This window comes from Pipra filicauda, unplaced genomic scaffold, assembly GCF_003945595.2.
Source record: "Pipra filicauda isolate LSUMZ 115617 unplaced genomic scaffold, ASM394559v2 scaffold180_size1756469_pilon, whole genome shotgun sequence".
Lineage (NCBI taxonomy): Eukaryota > Metazoa > Chordata > Aves > Passeriformes > Pipridae > Pipra > Pipra filicauda.
Genome location: NW_024104288.1, coordinates 446,219 through 472,952, shown reverse-complemented (window position 1 = coordinate 472,952; position 26,734 = coordinate 446,219). Strand labels below are relative to the sequence as shown.

Sequence of the window (26,734 nt, the reverse complement as noted above, 5' to 3'; positions counted from 1 at the left end):
ACTCAAAGCACTTGACTGTTCTTTGTATCACATTATGACTGTACAACTGAAGAACCCTATGGAGTTTCTTATGCAGGAAAGCAAGGGTTTCACCCTAACCATTTTATTGCTTCAGTCTAATAGCTGCCAGTGTTAACGATGGCCCTGTCTCAAAGTTCAGACATCTGTGCAGAGTTGAGCTTAAGTTTTCTCTGACTTCCTATCCCAACCACAGTGGCCGTCAGTTAGATTCTACATAAAAAGGTTGGAAGGTCAAAGAATTTAAAGCAATCCACTAAAATGTCTGACCACTTCTGCTGGTAAGCAGTGCCCAGCAAAGGACTGAACAAGCCCTACGTGGAATTGCAGTAATGAACTGAGTTTAGAGAATATCCTATCAGGGCATAGTATTTTTTATCAGTTGCATTTCCATTTGAGGTTGATTTACTTTTTGAAACAGTAGAATATGTCAAAATTGAAAAAATCTCCCTTCCCCACTCCCCTCCCCCAAATCCCCCCCATAATTGTTCCATTATAATGTTTAACTGGTGTACGTAATACAGTTTATGGGGTATGACAGGTGAATGACTTGACAGCAGACACTAAGAAAGTAATTGGTAAAAGCACAAGGTGACATCTCTCAGCTATTTTTCTTTTATAACCACACAGATAGTAGACATGCAAAAGAAGAATCTATTTCTGACCATTCAGACACCTAAAGATGCCATCAATAAAACCAAAGGATGTTGCTTCCTTTTGTCTTCTCAAAGGATACACTGTGGCAATACAAAGGTATCACGAAATTCTTTAAAAGACACTGAAGAGTCACTACAAAGCAACACTGTTGCATTTGTAGTGCCACTTTATTTTAAAAAGGCACAGTTTCTGCCACCTAGCTGTTACATGTAGGTTTATGTACGCTTATATCTAACGGAGTTTCAGCATTTCAGAGATGACAGTTTATTCAAAATATAATGCAGTTTTGAAATAGTGTTTGTATTCTAGAATTAGTTGATGCCATTAAATGCACATATAAGGGGAGCTATCTATATAAGAATTATTATCCAGAAAGGCTACAGTAAAGTAATTGCTAGCACTTCTTCACTGAAAAATTAACTGGCATTTGGGGGTGTCTCTGCATTTTTACAAAAGACCAAAAAATGCAACTCAGAAAAGCCTGTTCTCCTGCAGACCTGGCTATCAATTCAGGACTTCCCACCATATTTGTGACTCTGTCAGAAGCCCTGGTTTTAATGAATGTATTTTGCAACTATGAAACAGCAAAAACTTTGAAATTATAAATACAATCTCCACCGCAGACCAAGATTTTACTTATTACAATGTATTTAAGTGCTAGATGGAAAGCAGTGGTAACTGTTAACAGACTTGCAAAAAGAAAGTGTTTTGTGGTTCTGGAAAGAAAAAGAGTTCCAAGCCAAAGTTTGTATGCATGTTGCCCCATTGCTAGCCTGAAACATCTGTTACAGGCCAGTAGCCATGCTCTGATGAATCATTTCTCTACATAAGCTTAATCATTTGTATCCAAGTTGCATCATACCTCAGTTCTATGGTGGAACTCTTCAACCACATTTCCAAGACCATGCTCAAAGCATGAAATATGCTTTGTAGATCTCATTATAATCAAAAGTTGTTTCCTGGATTATCAAATACCAATGCATATTTCTGTAATTACTTATCTGAAAGATGAAGCTAAGGAAGTATTTCATTGGGTCTTTAATGCAATTTTTCAGTCAAATAAAAATTATTCCAAGTTATGCTTTAAACAACACTCCATGCTAGGCACTGATCTTTTCTCTGTGGTGACCAGTGACAGGACACCAGGGAATGGCTGGAAGTTGTGTCAGGGGAAGTTTAGGTTGGATATTAGAAAAAGATTCCTCACCCAAAGGGTGGTTGGGTGCTGGAACAGGCTTCCCAGGAAAGTTTTCACAGCACCAAGCCTGACAGAGTCAAAGAAGTATTTGAACAATATTCTCAGGCATATGATGTGAGTCTTGGGGATGGTCCTGTACAGGGCCAGGAGTTGGGCTATGATGATCCTTGTGGGTCTCATCAAACTAGACCCTTGTATTTCTTCTCATGGAAGAGAGTTAATTACTTCAGAACTTCGAAAAAGAAAACTACCATTTTTTTTTTCCTCTTAGGTTCCTTTATGGCAGACACCAGTAAGTATCCAGTAAATTGTGATTAAATTTTGACTTTAAATATAGCACAGACTCAGTCTGCTTTGGGTGATGAACATAATAAACTCCCATTAATTTGAAGAAGTTCAGCTGAACTTAAAAACTTCAAACCAAAGATCCTGTATTATATGTTCACTGAAGCTTTTTTACTGCAATGGACTTTTTAAAAAATGAAATTGGCCTCCACGGAGCCTTTTGTCAAAAAAGGCCCGTATCAAGGAAAATTGAAACTTATCAGGATAGCCCAATTAACACACAGTCTATGGCAGAGAATATATAAAACCTCTAACCAAAGAGAGGCCAAAGCCTCTGTCATTTTACCATCACACTAATTACATTTACTGGAGACTGAACAGGTGGCAGCAGAGAGATTTGAAAAAAACAATTCCTTAATGTGAAGCAGCATAACACCTAAGGAAGCTGTACAGGGAGAAAAGAAATCTGTGCAATTATTTCATAGCACTGTAAATTAATTGCACTTCCAATTTTCATGACACTGTTGTGTTGGAAGTTTGCGCTTGTTGTAAAAATGCTGCACAAAACATAATAGGAAATTCTCCTTTTCCTTCTAAAGGGAGTTTGAGGACTGCCCACAGAACTTCGACAGTTGCTTGGACCAGACCACCAAAGCCACAGCAACAAAAAGATGCTCTAACAGTAGCTATAGGCAGCTTCTCTTCCCTTGCTGTGGTAACTCCCTAACTGATTTAGTAAAGGACAGATGTTGTGCATAACCCAATTGAACACCCTCTTTTTTTGTTATGGCTTTGGGGAAGGAAGTGAGTGTTGCACGCAAAATTCAGCGTTGATTAAAAAGCACTAGCATTTAGCTGAACAAAACCCAATTTAGCCCCCTGGGCCTGTCTGACCCACTAACCACCGCTTCCTAACTGCTCCATTATGGCAAAGTTTGCCTGAAATATGCAGAGCTTGCAGAGTAAAAAAATATGACCCTTACGTCAGTTTTGCAACATTTCCTTAATGACATACTGTGAAAATCTCCATTCCCCCACCCTCAAATTTATTGGTTTTAAACTAAACATTTATGGAGCCTCTTTAGTGACTGAATAGGGAATGCATGCAAGTATCACATATACATATGACATCACTCAAATGTAGACAATAAATTTATAGCAAGATTTTGTTTCACTACATAGAAAAGATGGAGAAAGAAACACAGAGTATTCTGATAGTTTAAAAAGTACTGTCCCTATGTTATGTGACAACACTTTTCCTCCAGACACATCAGCTTTATCGAAATAGGTACCACCTACCAAAAAACCCGATCCCTGTTTTGTTTCAGTTTCAGACATGCTTCCTTAAAACACAGGCCTTTCATAGGTGTTATAGGCTCAGAGTTTACCTAGGCTTTGTGCTTTCCTGTAGACCTGAAACAGTAATCCCTGTACAAAAGAGAAGAGCGTAAAAAGCAGGGGCAGGTAGTGTGGTACATATTTAGCCTTTTTTTCCCCCAAAGCGAGAGCAAAGGTACTAGTCATGCAAGAAGAGAGGCCTGCTACCTACACTAGAACTGCCTCTTGCAATACCATCACCAAGCTTATCAAGATCTGGTGCCCAGCTAAAATCCCATTTCTGAAGCATGCATGAAAAACTGCATCTTTTATTATGAAACAGAAAAAAAACCCCAGAAAGTAGATTTCCGTTCATCACCACTGAAGAGGGAAAATTTGAAGTAACTACCAGCCACTAAATGCTCAGAAAACCAATAGCAAGCAAAAGCCTCCAAAATAATAGCAGGTCTTGTGATTTTTTTTTTTTTTTTTCACCATTCAAGGACTACAAAAGACAGTGGCTGGATAGGAGCAGGAACCAAGAGCAAAGATTTTGCAGTGCTTAAGAATTAGATGCCTGCATCTCTCTGAAAGATGCTGATCTACCTCCTGCACAGAAATTGAGGAGACAGCAGAGATGCCCTCTCTAAAGAGCATGAGACATCTCACTGATAGTGGAGGTTAATGATATCTTGCAAAAATGTGATTCTTCAAAAAGGGAGAAGGGACTACCATGTTTAGAGATTATCAATGCTTAATCATTTTACAGGATAAAAGAAAATTATGTTTAGTGACCTCAAGTTTCTCATGCTTTCCAAAGATAAATTATAACTTCAGAGGAAGAATCAGGGAAAATCAGGCCCCAAAATACAGCCTCTCTGTACAACTCCTACATTTTCTCTGTTTTCCAATTGTTCCCAAGCTGAGGGAATGTCCAATATGAGCCTTCAAACTAAAGATCACTTTCATTTCATTGCAAAGACAATTCTTTCAGAGGAAAAAAGAGGCAGCATACCACAATGTGCATTTCAAATTTTTTTTTCCACAAAGGATGTTTCAATTTCTTGAACAGAAAGACCTTTCTAGTACAAGTATCCTGCTTGTCTGGGTTAAAAAAAAAAAAAATCCTACTGTTTTTTGTTCTTCTGGCAGCATCAACTTTTTAAACACTGTAAAAACAAACAACAGTGAAAAAAGCATATTCACTCCATCACCAGGGATCACAGACATGGAGGGTCTTACCACACCACTGTGTGGCACAGCAGAACAAGGCAGGGGCATCAAAGCATCCAGGCACTATACCAGAGAAGAAGTTGTGAAAACACTTTAGCAGTTTCCAATGCCTCCTGCCTGAAAAATGCCTTGGAAAACAAGTAGCACAGTTGTCACTGTGCTACTTTGTTGACTTTGAAACTGGCACTCTGTTTCAAACCGGCGACCTGACGCAAAACGCTTCCTTTCAAAAAAAGCTTTACTGCATTTTTTGATGAAAACTCATGTTCACAGATCACCCACCCCACAAAGAGGGCTTGAAGATACTTTTCAATGGTGTCATCTAATATAAAGAATAAAACGGGCACATCATCTAGTTCATGTGAAAGAAAACCACAAGCAGGGGACTTTGAGCCTTCAAACCAACAGAGCTTCCATGGTTTGAGATTAAAACTCTGTTGCACTCTTGCTTTTTCTTGAATTTCCCACACATGGATACAAAAAGCAATGCCCTTAAAACCCAAAGGACTTGGATTTAATGCTGTAAACTCCAAGCAGTCTGATTATTTTAACTATTTTAGATGCCCATGAGAACAACAGCATTCAGGTCAGCTACGCACACAATAAAGTTACCTTTTCACTCCCCATTTTCTACTCCCATAGTCCTGGCTTTCTGGAGATGGGACAACGCAATACCCTGTCAGCCATCAAGCTCTGCAGCAGACACCACACCCCTGACAGTGTCCCACCAAGGCTTGTGGTATGTGTTACCACGTCTTAGTCTTCTCTACAGAGATGAGGGGTCTCCTATAAATAGATACTACTCCAGCAGACGTTATTGAGCTGATGGAGCGGCAGGGAGTGAACAACATGGAAGGAAAGGGAAAGATTTAGCAAAGCCAAATACTGCTAGAGTTAATAATCATGCCCTAATTCAAACCAGGTTCCTCTAAAGCAGGTCAGGTTAATTTTAATTACTGTGAAGTTTTTTCTTGGCATAAAGCAAAAGGGTTCAAATCAGAATTGCAGCAACCACTTGGGAGGCAGGAAGCTGCTGTGCTTATCCTATGAGTACCATGACCCAAATTAATTAGTATGCAGTGCTGCACATTTCCTTAAATCATCTCCAGTGCATACATTCCTGGTCTCACATCCAGGGTCACCATAGCTATGAGGGAAACAAAGGATGGTGGTAATGTTGGCTGGCAACTGCTGCCCTGCCTCTTCCATGTGCCTCCACAGGGGCACAGCTGCTGGGGCTAATATCTGGGAAGGTATTTCCTTGTACAAACTCCTACCATGCAAATACAGGTAAGCCCACATGCAGGAGACAGTAGAAGATGGAATTCCCAAATAAAAGTGGAAATGAAAAAGTCTGCATGCCAATGTGTGATTGAGAGTTGATAGCCCATTTAAGGTTACGTTAAGAGGTAAGTTTAGGTTACTATATGCACCCTGATAGGAAAGAACCTACACAGTCCAGACAGAACACTACCAGATTTCCACACTGCGCAGCTTGTGCTATAGCACATACAGGGGCATTGTGATTATCCTCTGATTCAAAGCCACCTACTCCATAGGGCTTAACTTAGCCAAAGTGTATGTCAGCAGCAGCACAAACACAAGGAAGATCCTTTTATGCAACGTTGCTGTTACATCTGAAAAAAGCTTTTTCCTTTGCATTCCATAAAAAACCCAAATAAACAACAAAAACAGGCACCAGCACATAAAATAAAGCTTGCCTTGTTTCATGCTATGCACAGAGAGGCCATACGAGCACCATCCTGAAAAGCCCTTGCAGAAAGGATCACAGATGCCCAAGCCAGGCCTTACACTTTGTCCAGCAGCCACAAAAAGCCCTGATCATGCTAGTCTCCCACAGAAGGGTTGGTGACAGCGAGTACACAGCTAAGAAGAACTGTAATCCTGATCTCCTTCTCTCAAGCTTCATGTTTTGTATCATTAATTTCAATGCTTAAGAGAAACACAGCTGCCTTGGCAGGTCATGCTCAAGTAAGAAAGGCAGTTTCTGAGACAGTAAGTGCAAAAGCTCCTTAAAAGTCATGACGACCTAGGGGAAGGATTTTAAATTAATTGTCAGTATCTCCTAGCAGGAAACATTGTCACAGTATGTCCTAAGTGCTGTGGGAAGCCTGGGATACAGGCTATCACTGGGGTGCTCTTTCCAGCCATCTCCCTCAGGACAAAGCAGGACCCACAGCAGCTGCCAAACCTGAAGGCTTTAAGCACCACAGCTTCATCCCTGTCTGCCACTGAAGAGTGAAGGCTCCTGCTGCAAGTCCACTTGTGACTATGGAAGTCACAAAAAAGCAAAAGCCTGAATGTCTCTAGGACCACATGCAGCAGCTCAGGATCAATTCCATTTTGGGATACTGCTGTCATGCCAGTGATTTAGCCTGATACAAGAAAATAATGTGAAAATGGCAAATAAACGCAAGCTGAACAAGGCCAAGTATAAGGTCCTGCACTTGAGGCAATCCCACCCATGCATACAGGGCCAGGCAATGAGTGGATTGAGAGCAGTCCTGCTGAGAAGGACTTGGGTGTCTTGAGTGAAAAACTGGGTATGAACCAACGTGCATTTGCAACCCAGAAAGCCCATTGTACTCTGGGCTGCATCAAAAACAGTGTGGCCAGCAGGTCAAGAGCTGATTCTGCCCCTCTACGCTGCTCTGGTGAGACCTCACCTGGAGTATTAAATCCAGCCCTGGGGTCCTCAGCATAATAAGGACATGGATCTGCTGGAGTGAGTCCAGAGGAAACCACGAAGATGATCAGAGGGCAGGAGCACCTCACCTATGCAGACAGGCTGAGAGAGTTGGGGTTGTTCAGCTTGGAGAAGAGAAGGCTCTGGGGAGACTTTGTAGCACCTCCCAGTACCTAAAGGGGCCTACAGACAAGATGGGGAGGGACTCTATCAGTGAGTGTAGTGATAGGACAAGGGGTAATGCTTTAAACTGAAAGAGGACAGCTTTAGATTAGATACTAGGAGGAAATTCTTTACTGTGAGGGTGGTGAGACACTAGAAAGGTTGCCCAGAGACGTGGATGCCCCATCTCTGGGGGCGTTCAAGGCCAGGCTGGATGGGGCTCTGAGCAGCCTGGTCTACTGGAAGGTGTCTCTGCCCACAGCAAGGGAGTTGGCACTGGATAATCTCTAAGTTACTGTTCAATCCAAACGATTCTATGATTCTTTGATTTTTCTCCTATGTTTAAACTTGGGTGAGGAGAAGAGATCTCTCTCCACAGAGATCTAATAACCACATGCAAATGCAAAGCACAAATGTTGGAGCAATGAAGCATATGCAACGAAATGCCTGACATATTTTCTGAGTAAGGCAATAGAAAACACTTTATTTACAAGGTACAGGAGCTAACATAAGGGACGTTTCACACATGCAGAAGACAGACTACTGACCATGTGGAAAGTGGGCACAGCAGTCACGCTCATGAACACGTATGGAAGGAAAAAGGCATGCTTCCCTCCTACTAATCTTACCATTCTCTTCCCTAAAAAACAAAGGGTTAAGGATCAAGTATTTTAGGAAGGATTACAGTAGATGAGAATTTAAGCAAGCATGATGGCATTTTCGGAATCAATAAACCTGCCTTCTATGATGAGAAAGAGGAAGGAATTCTTTGGGAACTCACATTTTGGCTGGAAAACTGCTTCTCCCCTTCTGTGTCTCCTTATGAAGTCCACATAAGTCTCTTTTCAGGAGTCCTACACAGGGACCCCTTTGGCATGCCAAAGAAGTAACTAATGAACAAAGATACCACATTTACAAGTAGCTGGTAACTTTCTTTTGTTTCTTTGTTTCTTTTTTTTTTTTTTTTTAACAGAAACTCAGGTATTGTTTCCATTCTCATCCCTCAGTTAAACCCTAACAACTCTGTGGCAAATAACCACTTTGAACATAATTTTTTCTAAGAGGGTAGGTAATCTTCAGAAAGTAAATTGCCATCCTATAGCCATCATACTAACCAATTTGGCAGGTATCTCTACAGCCAAAAAATACCTATGCTATCTAACATCAAACATGAAACAAAATAGATTCATCAACTAAATGCATTTTTGTAAGGGGTGGAAGTAGCTAGCACTGACTGTAACTACACTGGTATTTTCCTGAACTTTTTTCTTTGTATGTTATTATAAGAACAGAAAAGGAGACTCAGTGTGCAGTAATTAACACAGTTATATGTCAGGTTTTAACAGCAGCTGGGACATTCCTATTAGCCTTGGCAACAGAATTTAATATTCCACGTGTGCTGTGCCCTTTCGTTACCGCTGAAATAGAAATCCAAGACTCCAACTTCCCTCCAGTAAAGCACTTAATTTTGCTTTAAGAGAGTGCCTCCTGACTTTCTGTTTATTTTAAAGATATTTCTTCTAATGTCTTCTCTGTTTTGTATCTCTAGGAGAGGTACATCACTTACTTGGAAGTACAAGTCACAGTCACAAATGTGCTCATCTACCACGAGTGAATCACATGCATGCAAAACCAGCACGCGCTTCTGGCTGCCACTTCAGGAAGAAAGTCTTCAGTGGAGGATCAAATACCAAAAGGAATAAGGTAGGCAGGGAACTATCTACCCACACACACAGCCTGCCCACAAAATCTGGTAGAAAACAGCCTAGAGGGAGGAAAGGACAAGGTTTGACCATGATGTGCAGAATTTCCTCTCTTCGAGGATGATAAAAAGAGCCTAAACCATGTTGGGCATGCTGGGGAGCTGACTGTAATGGGAAAAACATTCAGCAGATTTTATGACAACAGCCATAGGAAACCTAAGAAAATCCAGAAGCAAAGTTTTACAGGAAGATAAAATAACTTTAATGAAATCTGCAGACTGTTTAAGGCAAAAATCATTTGAGACTTGAGTCTTGTGCTGCCACCATATTTGTCTTTTATTTCAGTTCCACCCACTCCCCAAATACCTATCTTCAGTCTGCCTTGGCTATTTTAAATTAGTGCTTTAGTAAAACAAAAGAGTTTGTTTTACTCCTTCACTGTTCTTTTTTGTTTCCCTTAAGTTTCCACTGAGGAGTAAGAGGACTTCAGTATGTGGTAGATTACAACAATTTCTCAAACATGGTGTTGCAAGCATATCAGTGGTAGATAAAATGAAAAACCTCAAAGAATTTCAGGAGGAGGTTAAAGATTAAATATCTATTATATGTTTCTCACAGATAAAGTTTGAGGAGAAAAATAGGTATTTTCAAATTGTTTAAAAATAATTTAAAGGTAGAGACTAAAAATTGCAGACTAAACCCAGCAAAATAACTTAACTGGCTATTTTTCATTCCACATCATTATTTCTTTAAGTTTCCAGACATTATCTTAATTGGGTGACTTTCGTCAGACAATTACCAAGCTTGAGAAATCACCATTTCAATTTCAGCACAGAATGGGAGAAACGTCTATGAAGTGAAGGTACACACTGCACGCGGGAAATAATTGCTAACACAGGCTACATCAGCCATATAGAACAAAGCCCCCTCTACATTGCATTCCTTGCGTTCGCTTACGTAAAATTTTGGCTCAATGTAACTGTTATCAGCTTTAGTACCTAATAACTTTACTGGCTGGGGCAGGCAGTAATAAACGATGTACTGTATTCTGTTACATTCCCCTGACACGGCATGACAAATATCTCAGATATTTCAAGGCTTTTGTACCAGCGCTCATCACGGAGCCTAAGCAGATGTTACATGAAGTGTTCTTGTTTGTTACACCTTGCAAGTCATGGATTCTTGACGGATGTGCTGGAGCAGATCCCTGTGCTTGCACCAAAAGTTCTCAACTCCAAATACTCCCACTAGTCATCTCTCTTTCCTCATGACTTTTTTTTTTTTTGGTAATACATGCCTACACAGCTCAAGAAAAGCATTTAATTTCCCACAAGGGAAGTTCCATGTGGCAAACTTATTTTCAGCTGTGTGCTTAACAAATACAATAACTCATTTTACGCTTTTGTTTGGGAAAGTGCATGACACTTATGTCAACACAGTTTTGGTAACAAAAGTGTAAGTTTACACACAAACAGCAATCACTTAAAACCTTCCAAAAGTTATTCCTTAGAAAAAAACAAAACCAAAAAATAAATCTACAAACATAATATACAGAAAACACAATGAACAAGAAAATTAAAATTATTTTAGTATAGAAGTTACAAAAAAGTATTGAAGATCCAGTCAGTGCTCTGCACTAGTTCCAACTTGCATGGTGTTTGTCGGCATAGTGTATGCCCAGGACTTCGTTCCAGCAAATCCTGACAGCGCTGCCCAGAACCTAGAACTTAAGATGCTTTAAAAAGAAGTCTTAAGGTGATGAAAGCACTGTCTTAAAATACTTGTGTTCCATCAGAAAGCAAAACAGATATAAACCGAAAGAAAATCACTCTTGAAGAGATAACTAAGACCCAGCAGCAGCCAGCCTCCCAAGCAAGCTCCCAAAAGGTGTCAGCAAGTGACTGCAAGCAACCTGTGCTCACCTGCACCCAGCAACTTCACAGATTCTGATGCACACTCAGCATTAGGACTGAAAAGCCTTGATGAACTTGCTCACATGCAAGCTGACAAAAATATAGACTAAAAGGTAAAACCGGACACTGGAGAGTGTCAGTTAGCTCTGCCTTGCTGGCAGCACGAGGGAGTCAGACTCCTCCTCAGTCAGCCATCAGTGGCAGGCTCCACAGCTCCAGCTCAGCAAAAAAACCAATAAGCCCAAAGGTATGTTTCCAAAATTGAGAAAACCAGTGTGCTACTCAAAGTGTAATCCTCCTCTGGCTGGACTCCCATCATTTATTCCACCTTTTGGATCTCCCAACCAGTTGCATTGTTAACACAAGGTGTCCTTTCTGTCTGTCAATCCACAGACCAGCACCTGGAAGGCAAGCCAGCTGCTTCCTTAATCCCAAGCCATTAACTGCATACGTTTCCCTTTTTTTTTTGCCTAACGCTGTTTGTCTTCAGTGCAATCCAACTCTCTGATTTACATATGGTTTACACCAGGGCAATTCTTATATTTCCACTGGCATTGAAGGAATGTATACACAAACGAGTTTTAGGTTGCAATATGCAATGATTGCTCTATGCACCTAATAAACATTAAAAAAACCTCAAAACACACCAAAAATTATGAAGGATGTATCTTACTTTGAATACTTCAAATCAGTTCATAACTTCAAGAAGTCCAGTCTTATTCATGACCCAGGTCCCAGCTATCTTTGAACCACAGTCCTTTTCAACATCTTCCTCTCAGACAAAAAAAAATCCCAAACATTAAAGTACAAACACATTCCTGAAAGTCATTGGCTGTACATTGGCTAAAATTTCCAAATGTCACATGTACACAATTGTCCAAGTATAAAACAAACACACCCACAACCAACGTGGAGCAAGGCTCTGAGGTTTATAGCTCTTGATAGCTCTGCATCTGGCACATCTTTCTGTTAATGAAACATAAGCTCCATTCACATTTTGAAATTGCTGCTAGTCAAACAGCTCCAAAACCAGGGAGAACAAAAGATGTTGAATTCTCACAGTTCTTTGTGTTGCTCATAAATGTTTCCCAAGCCACAACTCCCCGTGCAAGCTTTTGAGCCTAAAACCCAAGAGACAAATAATTACGGACAGGAAGACTGCCAAAGCACCAAGACAGAGCAGCAATAGAAAGTAACAAACAGCTGAGAACTAAGCGGTGCATAGGATGCTACCTATTTGTTGCACTGAATGGTGACATCTCTACTGATGCTCAGTGTGTTTACAGGGGAGGGGTGACAGGATTTTGACTGGCACAGCCATCCCTGCATCTAAGCTGTCTGAGGTTCATTGCTGCCTGCAGAAGAAAGGTCAAGAGGGGATCAGGAGGTGTGGATTCTTCACTGGGTACTGTCAAACCAAGTTTGCTCCCCCTGGGCCACAGGCTACATTGCACATGACCTGGAATAAGCCACCTTACAAGATGGACGTGGCTGTTTTGCCTTTTGACCACAGTGGGTATTGACCCAGTAATGCTCCCAGCACAGGATTTTGCATCTGTTCAGAGCCTCACAGGCTCAGCTGAGATCCATTACTTTAATACAACCATCTTTGATGTCCCACATGGAAAATAAACTCTCCTTACATTTGCTCACACCAGCTCAAACCCAGAGGCACTCATACCTGAACATATTTTAAGGAACCAGCCAGGACAACAGAAAGAATTTTGATTTCCTTCAGACCAATCCAGCCACAAGCACACTTCAGCGAACCCTGGAGAACCACCTTCCAAGTGTGTCACCACACACCTCACCCAACTGGAACCCCGGCGAGATGCCATTTGCTTCATGAGGAGTGAGCCTTAGCCCCACACTCCAGGATAAAAAGCACCTATGTTAAAAGTGCACTAACAAGCATATTCACACATTTTCCACAACATTAACACCATGGTGCCTTGAAGGGTTAGATTTTTTTGCCGGTGGGTTTGAGTAACTCACAGGAAGGCAGTTCCCATGGTTCTGTGCAGGCTATTGGAACCTCAGTGAGAACAGCTGAGGTGCTGCACAGAGGAACAAGGTGATGTGCTGCCTGGGCAGGTGCTGGGGATGCATTAACAGGGACCAGGTGTGTGCACGTGTGAGGAAAGGCAAAGGGCAAACACAGCCAGGATGCACATGGGGGAGGTCAAACAGAAGAGAAATCCATCAGTTTCCATGGGAAGAGCAGTCATCATGGAGAATGTGGTAATGCAACAACCCACAGCAGCTCCCTCGGCAAATACTTTACCTCAGTGAAATTTCACTGGATACAATGCTCTCACACTTCTAAAAAGATAACAACACATATTTATCCAAAAACCATCAGTGGAAATACAATACGTGCAATGATTCTGTATCTGGCTGTAACAGCTGTGTATCTCGGGGAAAAGAAAATCCTCACTATCAGAACGTGCACCCACTCACGGACAACACAATGCCGCTGCATGAGGAGAAAAAGAGATACCAAGGAGTGGGCTTCACCGAGTTTACTGTCAATTTTTTTAACCTTATCCTGAAATAGACACTGGGCTTATTTTTTAGAGTAATGACTTTAGATATTAGTAAATATTGTTCAGAGAAGTTGCAGATGCCCCATCCCTGGATGCTCCTTCCCTGGAAGTGTTCAAGGTCAGGCTGGATGTGGCTTCGAACAGGTGAAAAGGTGTCCCTGCTCATGGCAGAAGGGTTGGACTAATTGATCTTTAAAGGTCCCTTCCAAATCAAAACATTCTATGATTAGAAAGCATTAATCTTGAAAAACAAAGGTTATAGAAAAATAGTGCATAAAAAACCCTATGCTTGAAACATGACAACTTCATATTATAACACAGGGAAGCAAACTTGAAAAAAAGGTACTGATTTGAGAAAAATAAAGTCCTTTAAACATTGAAAGACACCTGCAGACTTCGATTGGATTAAAAAACTCTATAAACACTCTGAAAAAGACAGGTAATCAGGCACTGACACAGTTCAGACCTCCCAGGGATGTAATCTATAATCCAGGATGTTTTTCTGAAATGTAACAATTCAAGATCTATCAGACACAGAATTCACACACAAGGCAGCAGACTTCCTCTATTACAGAATCTCATGTTTAGAAAGAGAGTAAGAGGGAGAACCTGTAAATATGGTGAAAGCACAAATTGTTTAGGATACTAAGAATATCAGAAATGCACAACATTTTCTCCTCCGCCTCCTTCTCAGACAAGAAGGATTATAGTGAGAAGGCAAAATTAAGTGCCTTTTTAACAGCACAAGCATGTGTTGGGAAGACAGAGGAAGGGCAGCAGTATAAAATTTTGCATTTCACAGGTTTTAAGAGAAGATAAAAAAAGAGAAACTAATATTAAGTTTAATAAGAATGAGGTTAATTACATTTAAGAGGTGTATGATTTAAGAAAATATGGACTACAACACTTGGTAATTGAAACCCAGCCACTCTTAATGACCAAAGCTAATCAGATTTTACTATTAATGTTAGACACAAAAGACTCCAACTCCTTCCTGAATGAAGTGTATAGCTGAATGGAAAGAATGAGGACCGATTCTCTTTCAGAATTTGCTGTTTTTAAGAAGAAAGCCTGGTTTATGGCATATTTGAACCTACTTCAGACAAGTTTCACATGAAAGCAAGGACCATTTCTATGGGTGGTAGAAGCCCCTAAGGTGGAACTCCTGAGGTTACTGCCTACAAGAAAGGGATGGTCCCCTCTGGGATGCAGAGAAGAGCTACAGGGATGTAGGAACAACTGATGAGAGAGCTGGATGTGCTGAAGAAGGTGTGAAGGACAGGGGATGGCCCCAGCACAGCACAGTGTGATATCCCTGAGAACTCCTGGGTTTGCAGACTCCACAAGGCAGCAGTCTGACAGGCATTAATTTCATCCCCTGTTTGCAGTGTTCTCCTCAGTATCTCTTTCTTAACAAACCAACAAACAAAACATAATACATGTACCCACTCTGCTCCAACCACTTTTCTTATTTGAAAGCAACAGTTTGGGGAGTACAAAGAAGAAAAAGTGTAAAATTTTGAGAACACACAGTTGCCAAGAAATTACACTGTATCATGCTTTTCAAACACTTATGAACAAAAATCGTTTGCATTTTTGTTCATTTTGTCAAGTAACAGCCCCACTCCCCATCTTCTACATGCAAGATGGCCACAGGTAGGAATTCTGAGAGGAGATGCACAAAGCACTGCATGGGTTATTACTGACAACTCTCCCTCCAGGTGACACAAACCCTAAGTGGTGTTGAAGACAGACTTTCAGAAGTATTGAGGGAGCTAAAACCCCAATGAACATCAACGACAGTGGTGGGCTCTCAGACTCTAAAAATGAAGAAAAAAAAAAATCACCTTTACTAAGCCAGTTCTACATAAAATTTTTGTGCAAGCAACGACAATCAAATAGCCCTAATGAGAACCAGTCAAACACATCCTTGCCATCTGATCAGGAAGCTCAACAACAGCACTGGGGCTCCAAACAAGTCCTCGTGAGACAATCACATCAGCCTCAGCCTACCTAATGCCAAGGCAACAGTTATGCAATGACAGAAACAAAACTTTGTATTCATGGGGGACTGTATTCCCAGCTGACAAAGGCTTCTTTTTGTGACTTCTTTTTGAAGTATTTAATCTGAAATTTGTGCTCTAAGTCCCCTCTCCAGACTGACCACACTGCCATTGCCCAGTCAGGCACAGTTTGGTCATCCAACAATGCTTCTAAGCAAAGAAGTCAACAGACCTTGGAGTTTTTTGTTATCATCACCATTATGAGCAACATGTTCAAGAAATGTTTTCTTCTCTTCACTCCTCTTTTCCCCAACTGCTACATTCAGGACAACACATTCTATACAGACATAAATGATATATTTCATACACTGTTGCAGACCCACAGCCTGTAAGACTAACTTTGGTGTTTGTATAACATTTTAGGATTAAAATAAAAACGTGCTTCTCCTCAACATGAATCACTGACAAAGATTTAAAACAACTTTTTGATTTCAAACTGCTAGTAACTTAATCTACTGAAGAAAAATCAATTTCATACACTTAGCAGCAAAGACATTTATGAACAATTTCACATGTGTTATCTTAAAAATCAATACACTTCTCTTAATAAGGCACTAAAAAACATTCCTTTCTCTCTTTCCCTCTTCCATCCCCATTCCAAGATTTATTGGACATTAAACCATGACAGTAAAGTAAAAGTGTAAGGTAAGAGAAGAATAGTAAGGTCTTGACAGCAGAGAAGCTCTCCATTCTGCAGTTCCACTTAATACCAGAAGTTCACATAGGAAAAGCATAGTCTAAAAAGTGAGTATCAGAATATGCCTGCAAAAAATAAGCTTTTTGATGCTGATTTGATACAGCTGTTTGCTTTGTTTCACCCATCAGAGTTGCAGAGGCCACAGGAATCAGTAGTTTAACATACACTGAAAGGCGTGTTGAAAGTTAAAAAAACTTAGTTAAGAGATGGTAATACTACAGGAGTCTGATCTTCACTAAGCTAGGGAAAAAAACAGTTAATAAGTATTTAGAAATTAAGGAATTAGGTGATGCGAATTAATTTAACAAAGTAGCAACCATAGGAATTCTGTCAGCTTCCTTTTGCTTTGGATGAGTAATTAATTTTTTTTCTTCTTAATTAAAACCAGAGACAGTGCCAGCATCAGTATGTGCATATTAACACTCGGGCATGCACTGATAGCTCTGCTTTAGCAGCTGCAACCTCTAAGCAGTAACACGCCACTGGCAAACTAAACCAAAGATACAACTGCATTTTTCTGTCTTTTTTTTTTCCCCCCAAACCTCATAACTTTCATTATTACTTAATTAATTTGGATATACTGTTGGTTGAAGGAGAGCTCGCAGAAGCAGTCCACACTAAAAGGCTCACGCTAAAAGGATGCGGATGCTCAAGGTGAATGCTTACTACCGAGTGACCCATGTGCACTACGGATCTTTCCCTCCCTAGGGCCCCATTTCTTTTAACACACTCATGCAAGCACTACCCCCTCCCATAGGTTTGGGAACAGAATCTGCCACTTTCCATCCACACTCAACTCCCTCCACCACGCAGACCCCAAGCTGCAAGAGGGAAACGCACACCACGTTATTCCAATAGCCCGCAGGATTCCCTAATGCTCACACCGAAACGCATCACGCCTAGCACACGGGCGTACTCAACGCTGCCCACCTCCAGAAGGCAGGTCGGCTCTCCCTTCTGGCCCCCGAGGCTATTCCTCCTCTCCCGACCACACTTCATTCCCCCGCAAAAACTGATCTAGGGACGCGGGTTTGGCGCAGAGGAGCTGAGCAGCTCCCCTCGCCCCGCCTTACCCCGAGAGGCAGCCGGTCCGACACCGAGTCGGTCCCAGCGCTGAGCGGCGGGACCGGGACCCGCGGGGAGACCCGGGGCCGCTCCGGCCCGGCGGCCGCCCCTGCACCCCCTCGGCTTCTGCGGGACCGCGGCAAGGGACAGCCGCCTGGAAGAACCACAACTCCGCGATCCCGTGTTAACACAGATTTATTTTCAGAGGAAGGGAGCGCTCTGCAGCTGGCGAGCGAGGTCCCGTTGCCCCGCTAGACAGGAGGTTCCCGCGCCCGTCCCCGCTCCCGGTCCCTGTGCCGAGTTCCCGCGGCAGCGGCGCGGAGCGAGGGGGGCGGAGGGGCGGCCCCCCACCCCCTGGTGCTGCCGGGGCGCTCAACAGGCTGGAGCTGCTGCCGCCGCTACCCCCGGGGCTGCCCCGCACCTGCCCCCGCTCCCTCCCCGCCCGTAGCCGCGGCTCCCCCTGCGGCCCCGCGGCGGCGGCTCCCCCGCAGCCCGGCTGGCTTACCCATGGCTGGCTCTGGTCGCCCGGGCGGTGCGGGGGGAGCAGGGCAGGGGCTCGCTCTGCCGTGCCTCGCCGGGCTGGGCTGTGCCGGGGTGAGCCGGGCTGTGCCGGGGTGGGACGGGCGGCGCAGGGCAGCGGCGGCAGCGCAGCTCGCACACACTGGCGGGCTCCGCTCGCCTCCGGCGGCTGCGGCGGGGCGGGAGGGGCGGGCCCGGCCCCGCCTGCCTGCGCCGCCCGGGGGGCGCCCGGCCCGACCGGCCCGGCCCGGCCCCGCGGGGCACGGGGGGCAGCGCCGCCCGGCGGCCACCGGGGAAACTCGGGGGCTGCGGGTCCGGAGTCCCGGCCGGAGCCGGGGGTCCCCGAAACGAGAACTGACATATGTTCACGTCAGTTTCATACTGCTTTCCTCCAGTGTGTCATTACTAGTCCTCAGGCGGCTGCCAGGGATAAGCAGCCGGGGCCAGGCAGGACCCCTGACCCTCTCTCCTCGGAAACCTTGAGCTGAGGACACCCTTGACCTTGAGAGGCAACTGCCTCTTAATGTTTATCTGTGACAAGGGCAAGGGCACTGTGCCCAAACATAACATTATTTCACTGTTATCTGTATCCGTGCTCAGCAATGTGATTCTTACCTCCACACCCCCCTCTGAACCGACTCATGCCGCTTTTTCAGCGTCACACAGCACTGCGGGAGCTGCCACTTAAACGACGTTTCAGCCACATAACAGTGCTTGCAGTGACTTTGTCATCTCGTCAAGCACTGTGAGGAATTAAGCGCTGTGTATCAGCTTTTGGAAAGAAACAGTAAATGGGACCCCGAAGTAACAGGCTGGGTGGTTAGGGGGCATATGGATGGCTTCTACCATCGGAGATAACCAGTAATCCCCAGCCCATACCTAGACATGCTGGAGGTAAAAATAAGTGTCACACAGGAGTGAACATTCACAGACACGGAGGATGAATATGGAAGAGTGTGGCAGTCAGCTTTTTCAGTTTAGTTGCTTTCCTAAGTCAGACTTTTACCACTAGAACAGCTTGATTGCTTCAGATGCAAAGGCCAGTGCTTCAGTCAGAGTAAGTGCATCTACAGTGACTAATATCAATCCGATTGTGCTGATTTACATTAATTGGGTATTTGGCATGCACATCTTTTGTCTTTGTGACAACAATAGCACCCTAATTTTCTGTTATTTATGTGAAGTATAAGGATATATTTAATCTTCTCCCATGATCATTAACAAATTGATCTATTCAATTATGTAACTATATTATTCACTTTAAATGAGATCGATTGCTTAAGAACATATTAATAAAATGCAAAAGCAAAGGAGTGACAGAAGTGTGAACCCTAATTTTCAAGGAAATTAGTTTGAACTTTGCCTATAGTTTCAGGCTCCTGCTCCTAAAGTAATGTGTGTCTGTGCTCACATAAAAAGTTGCAATGTTAATGTGTGGTTTCTTTTCCATTACAATAAAAATCCCAGTCTGTCAGGCTAAAATGATCAGAGGCTTTTGCATTGATTAAGGAACACATCTGTTTTTCCGGTAAGGACTACAGGTCCAACACCACACAAGCACTGCAGGATCAGGGACTAAATGCCTCTTCTCTAAGAGGTAATAAGTGGATTGATGCAGTAAGCCATTTTGTAAAGATAAGGGAAAAAAAATGATAGCAAAGCTGATCACTAGCAAGCTGCTTCCAGACCCTAGTGGGAATTAAAGTAGATGAGATATGCACCTTTGAAAAATTAGATTAATTATGGAAATAGCACATGACCCTTAACTAGAGTGGCACTAAATAGCTCTGAAATATGGTGGGAATGGCAGACGAATGGTAAGAGCATCCCACTGTGTGCAGCACTATGTGCTGGTGACGGTACAAAATATTTTCTTTTTAAAAATATACTCTTTAGTTAAATTTATTCTGTGAAGCTCTTGCAGCATACTGCTTGATTAATATCAGAATCTGTTGAAAAATATCCCTGATTCGAACTGTGCTTGCACTTATGGGTAACTTTGCATCATTGAAATCCATGGGACTAGTTCTTCAAGGGAAGTTGAACAGTGCTGTCCAGATTGGGTTTACAATTATGAGGTAGACATTCCTATGGTAGTGCGGAAGAAGTTATGCATTTTAACACATACGCAGTGAAAGGAAGGACTCCCTTTCTATCATACTCAGAAATGTCGGTCATTTTTCTGTCCAAAGAGTAAAGCAAAGAACAGCTGTCCAAGTATTGGTTATGGCTCAGCAGTCAGTGGGGATTTCCACTCACAGAGATGCTGACAAGTGAAGAAAGGAACTGACCAGACTGATGTTGGAAGTTTTTGGTTCCTTAAGCAAAATTACATTACAATACTCAATTGGTGTCAAGAAGGCAGGAATAGAAAACCTGGCTGAAATTTCTACTAGGAATAGAAACTAATGGATTTCATTTCAGAACCAAGATGTCTGTAGAAACAGGTATTTCCCTAGTTTGGAATTACAGCTGGATTCTGGTCCATGTTCTTGCTCTTGTATCTAATACACAATGAAGAGAAGAAAGGCTGGAGTGTGCAGCATTTCTGTAGCTGACTCTCTGCAGCTGAATGGTTCCTTGGGTGCTACACTTGTAGCTGTAAGGTAGGGCTAAAGGCCTGCTGTAAATTACACTGGAAGCCAGACTGATCCAGACAATGCTGGCATCACGGGATTATAAAATGACCTGGTGTCATTGCAGATTTGAACTATAAAAGAGAAAGCAAAGGTTAGAATTCTTCATTGATTAATGTCCTTGTCTACACTGGGTGCTCAAAACCTTTTCCATAGATTAGGTAACAACCTACAAACATTTCTCTAGATGTAGTGATACTCTGATACTAATGTGATGATACCAGGTACTTCAAAAGGCACCTTCATTCCCTGCAGCAATACGCTTGCAGTATCTCCTGACCTAGTCTGGAGCAGTGTGTTCATCTTTGGAGGTGTTTTAAAGAGGCCACCTAATGTGCAGAAGAAAATTTAACTGCAATCTCAAGATCAGTCAGGAAGAGGTAAGATGGCATGGGATGGTCTCACTAGTTGTAACTGAGGGTGTGGCATCAGTCTGAAATGCTGTATTTTACCATATTTGACCATTTCCAGAAGTGACAGGTGAAACAAATTTTGAAAGCAAGGGAAAGTTCATTGCACATAATTAATTTTTTTTTGTTTTAATTTACCAGGCTCCATCTGTTTCTTCACTTCTCCAGTGCAGAACATCCTATCTCTAAAATGAGTCCCTATTTTCTTTGTGGACAGAGCAGTGTGATAGCTGCTGCTGCCGCCTCTTTGCTTCTCCTGTTTTCCACTCCTACTGGCCTTCCTCAGGCTGTCTAACTAGACAGATTGCCTTAGGTATGAAACCTTCTCAACTAAAAACAGAATCAAAGGCAGTACATTTCCACTTAATGTTTTAGCTTTGACTAAACATTCAGTTGCATTAAAGACAGTGGTTTAACATGATGCCTTAAGCCCCTGATGGTTTTTTATTTTTCTAATATTTGTAAGACTTGTAAGTTTTATAGGTAGGTTTTAAAAGCAGAAACCCCTTCCTTCTTTATCCCTTGTTCCTTTCCCTCTCTCCAGCAGCCTTGTTTATATATTCCCTAACCCTCTTACCCCATTCTATGCTTTCCATATCAATCCTGCTTCTGAATATAGCAGTTTAGTCTTTTGTCAAGGCAAAGGCCTAAACAGTTGACAGAACAGCATATCAGGGCCTAAACCACAGAATACGGTCGAGAATTAGGTAACTATGTACCCTTTGTGCTCTGAGGATGATGAGAATGATGAAGTAGGTGGTCCCAAAAAGTCCCCAGATCCAATTCTCAGGGGGTGGACCCGGGGCGGTCCAGAGTAAAGGCCAAAAGGTGGGCACATCTGGGATTGGATAGATGGTGTTATAAAATGTAACCTCTCAGGCACGGCCGGTGCGCGTCGTATATCACCTACTGCCTTGGCAAATAAACCCTTTCTTATCTCACCCCTAATTAACTGCTCTGGAGAATTTTTTTCAGCACCAAAATACACCGGCAACAAACAAAAAGGTGTTCTAATGGGTTGCATGCTTCAGTGGGTTCTCAAGTCCCACGTTGGCTGCATGCGAGGCCCCTTCCCATGGCTCCCTCTGCTAATCGTGAAGCTAGTGGTTAATCATGATACTGCCTCTTCTGACTACTACACAGGCAGTGTCAGTGGATAGCAGTCATTGCCACTTTCCAGAGAATTAGAGTGAATGTATAGGGTGCCACTCCTATGCTTTTGCAAAAATTCTGCAAATTTCCAAAAGATTAAACAATCAGGGACTCATAAAACAACTTCCTTTTGAATGTTAACATTTAAGGAAATCAGAAGTGATAAAAACTGGGTTTAGTTGTAGTGAGTGCTCTCTGTGGCCTTTCTCAAGGGGGGTTCATTTGTCCTCTCTAGGTTGAGCTTCTGTGATTCCACGTACAGTTAAGGCCTACTGGGACTTTTCTCTCCCATGTGATCTTCTGTTCAAAGTGCTGTTACAGAGGTCACGGATTTTAAAGAGAAGTAAGGTGACAACTGAATCCCTTTACACTCTCATATGTATGTAAAGAAGAGCTGACCTTTTTGGTCACCTCTCAGCATCTCGGTGTAGACTAAGGGCAATGACTCATGCTCTCCTGGGTTGTTTGTACCTATTATGTGAGGCTGATCCACTTTAGACTCCAACTGCTGCCACCAAAACCCTTTCTTAGTGCTCAGTGCAGAGAGCTGTTTGTAAAGCTCATCTAGCAAAATGCTGAACAAAATTGTTCAGATCATTGGTACTGTGTAGTCTGAGGGAAAAGAAAGAAAGGAAAAGATAAAAAAATGAGAAGTGATTTGATGCAATTTAGATACTCCTCCTAGAATTTAACAGTCAGGTATGATACTGTAAGAAATAAACAGTCTTCAAAATGAAAACTGTTTCTTATTACCAAGTAGGTCACATTTCCAACAACTGTTTCTCAATATGTAAATATAAGCTGTGTTTGCTTTAGAAAATATATAATTATATATTCAACAGAATGCGTATTTTTTCCCAATGCAGCATAGTTAATTTTATCTGAAAATTAGTGATTACCATTTTGGTGTTAATTATGGAGTACTAAATACATCTTCAGTGTTAAAAGATAGACTCATCTCTGTATTCATATACCCCAAGTCACTTGTAGAATAAACAACGTTGCTTTGTGATTTTACAGGTACAAAAAATTTTAGGAGACATCATTGGAAATGCAGGATTAATATGTTTATTGGAACCTCTGGCAACTAAAGAACCATCTTTCACTTTCCTTGCATGAGGGACGTTACTCTAAGCACAGTATTTTGTAGTTACGTGCATGGATATTCTGTGAGCGTCCATGTCTGGGGGCCACCAGAGGGAAGATTACAATATTAGCTCTTTTTATTCTGGATATACACTCTTGCTTCTGTGCCTTTCTCTCTCTGCATGCCACACAGATAACCCACACCTGGTAGGCAACCATGTAGGAGATAGTATGAGGTCTGAAGAGCATGAGTGGTCTCAGTAAAGCATTATCTAGAGCAGAAAGCTCATGAGTGAAAGAGTAAATTAACATATCTGAAAAACAGATTACTGCTATACAGAAAAACCACAAGTGGATACAACCTTTCCTTCCACCTGCAGCCCATCTCATTTCATCCTCCCTGAGGAATCTGTGAAATGTAAATGAGAAATGCTGACAACTCTTTCTCCAAGTGAGAGAGAGAAAAGTCTTCTTATCTGTTGCTGTGTGAATCACGATACAATAATCCTATGAAGGCATTCTTCCAGTTGGCTCATTCTAAAACATTTAGGCTCAAAAATGCACTTGGGATTGGTCATAGATAGTTCAGTCTAGAAGGCTTGGATATAAACCTTTTCTGAAGTGCTTTGCTAAGTTCCTGTTGTGGAGTAGGATCATGTGGGCTGGAGAGGCCAGCCTAGAGTCTTTAGGAGGGGCTGAGTCAAATGTATGGATTATCCAACATTTTCATCAGTACCAGTGGGGAGATTTGAATGTGGAATAATTTGTGAATGAAGAAACCAGGCAGAGGCAAAATGCTCTGAAGTTGAGTACTTATGTTCCTTGGGTATGCAACTTCTGTGTGAGCATATATGTATTCACTGCAATATCCTGAAAATAATTGCATACACATGTATGTTAGCCCCACTCTCCAGCATCAATAGACTTAACCTCAGTTTTCTGTTGCACTGCAAATTAAGGGAATAGACTTTATTTTAAGAATGTTGAACACATGGCTGCCATCCAATAACTTCAGTATGGCACCCACCCAAGAAAGTGCTCCAAGGGAGCCTAATCAGGACAGAATTCCTGGCAAAAGTACATTTTGAGACAAGGCTCGCTCTCTTTTTCTGAAGTAGAAAACTCCTTTGATGGCAGGCACAGAGAGCATTTAGGAACATTCTCAGGTGCCTTTTTTTGCAAACTGAAAATTAAACTGAAAGAGCTGCGAAGAAAAATTGCAGGAGTCATTTTAACACTTTTCCTGATCTAGTTGGGCAGTGGAGGCTGAGTAATAGCCAGCTGATTTCATTTTAGTTCTCTTTTTTTTTTTTATTGTGTCTATAGGCACAAGCTCATAACTTATTACAGGTTTTAATGCTGGTCTGTAAACATGAATGGTGCCTTAAACAGTATCACAAAGCTGAGTTAAATTTACTCCTAATGGGCTACTCAGCTTTAGATTTCTACTAATACATGTTACAAAATGCTGTTTGGGGTTTTGTGTGGGGATTTTTCTTCCCCCCACACACTATGTTTTATTGCTTCTGTACCGTTCTTCCTGCTTTGCACAGTCCAGTTCTGGCAAATGGCTATACCCAAAGTTGTGGTTTGTGACAAAAATGTAATATGTTGGAGAAAAGATGGGAATGACTCAGTGACCCAGCAATGGCATAATGTGCTTGGCACGCCCACAGTGCCAACAGGCTGCAGAAGATGGGTGTCTTGGGCTGTGGGAGCTACAGGAGCTGGCAAAACCCTGCAGGCTTTTCACTGGGAGGTAATGGAAATAGGAATAATACACAATATCCTCCATCAGCTTCATAAGGTGTGGTTTTGGAAGGAAGGTGTGGTTTCGGATCTGCTGACATCATGGAAACACTTCGCCTCCTTCTGACTTCACAGAAAGCCAAACATATTAGACCCACTAGAAATGTGAAACTCAGGGGTAAAACAGCACAAACCACTCTGGTCAGAGTGAGAGCCCTCCTGGCAAGCCCCACCAGGATAAATGCAACTGAGGAACTTGAAAAATAACAATGAGATGACGTTTTGATATTAAATATTGAGTTTAGAATATTAAACTTCTCATTCCCTAGACTAATAAACATGGTGTTTTTTTCCTTAAAAAAATCCAAACAGCTATTCTAAACATGAGCATTTTACTCCTGTTTTCAGTCCAGACAGCAAATTTTTTGCAAATGTATGAGTATGTGATTAAAAATATAAAAGCAGAACACACTACTCATCCATACATAAGCATTCTCCAGTTAGGAGAGATGAAAAAGTAAGTAAATGAAACTGTCAAGTGTACTATATTGGTAATAATTTTATCTTTTATTTATAGCATATATAAGATAGATAGGAGAGCCTGTATTTTTTAAATAAAGAACTCTTTTTTAAGACTTGTTATCTGATTCTCGTTATCCTGGATATCTTGTTCAGCAAATAGAAAAATAATACCATACCAAGTGAGGAATGTAATAAAACTTTTTATTAAAGCTATATTAAACACATTCTATTGTCATAGGTGGATCTGGATTCTTACTTTATGTACTTTTTTAAAAAAATAAAGCTCAGACTGAATGTGTTTCTCAACTGCCAGATAGCCTAGAACATTAATTCTGCCCTCCATATTCCAAGGAAACAGCTTCTTTGTGTTTAAAAGATGAAAAGGCCACAGGCGAACCAAATGTCACATGAACCTGGCAGACAAAATGACCCAAGGATGTTAAAGAACTTATGGAAACTGCAGCTTGGGGAATTTTTCCCAAAAGACAATGTCACTTAACACCCCGTGGGCCACTTAACACCCCGTGGGCTTTCCCTGTTTGAAGTCCACTCTGAAAAGGACACAGAAGCACATGCCCAGGACTTGAAACAGAGTGTAAGAGCTCATGCATATGAAAGCATCAATGAGATGGTGCTGTGATGAGCTTGGAGGCGACCACCCAGAACCCCAGTGGTAGAAGACTCGCAGGAAGAACAGGAGACAACACCTACCAGGGGTTTTCAGAGCATTTCCTGCAGTTCTACAGAAGAGAGGTTTGAGGCAGAGGTAATGAGCCTGGCAGGCTTGCAATTAAGGCACCAAACCAAGCAGGAGCCAGGGAAAGGTACAGAGAAAGAGGCAAGGCTCTGCAGGCAAACCCACTGAGGGAAATAGGGAGAGGAAGTGATGAGCAAAACAGGAGACAATGGCTGTATTTCAGAAAATTAAAAAAAAGGTCTTACTACAGCAGTTTTCTAAGGCACCAGGTGCTGCTTCACCTGCAGTTACATCTAGCCACATCTCTGAGGCAACTGGATACATGGCTTGTATAGTTTTTTTCCTATGACTCCCACAGGTTTTGAACCCTACTACTATAGACTTTCAGGTTTAAAAATT

At 42.1% G+C, this 26,734-nt stretch overlaps 1 protein-coding gene across 5 annotated transcripts in view; it reads right to left on the bottom strand.

Moving 5' to 3' along the window:
- GPM6B (glycoprotein M6B) overlaps window positions 1–18,264 on the bottom strand; it is a 108,327-nt gene extending 90,063 nt beyond the window's left edge. For all 5 annotated transcript variants that reach the window (XM_039379927.1, XM_039379926.1, XM_027725212.2 and 2 more), the window contains exon 1: window positions 18,070–18,264. In XM_039379927.1, the coding sequence (XP_039235861.1) occupies window positions 18,070–18,073 (4 nt within the window). In that variant the 5' untranslated portion in view covers window positions 18,074–18,264. The remainder of the gene's footprint in view (window positions 1–18,069) is intronic.
- Between the last annotated feature and the right edge of the window lie 8,470 nt (window positions 18,265–26,734).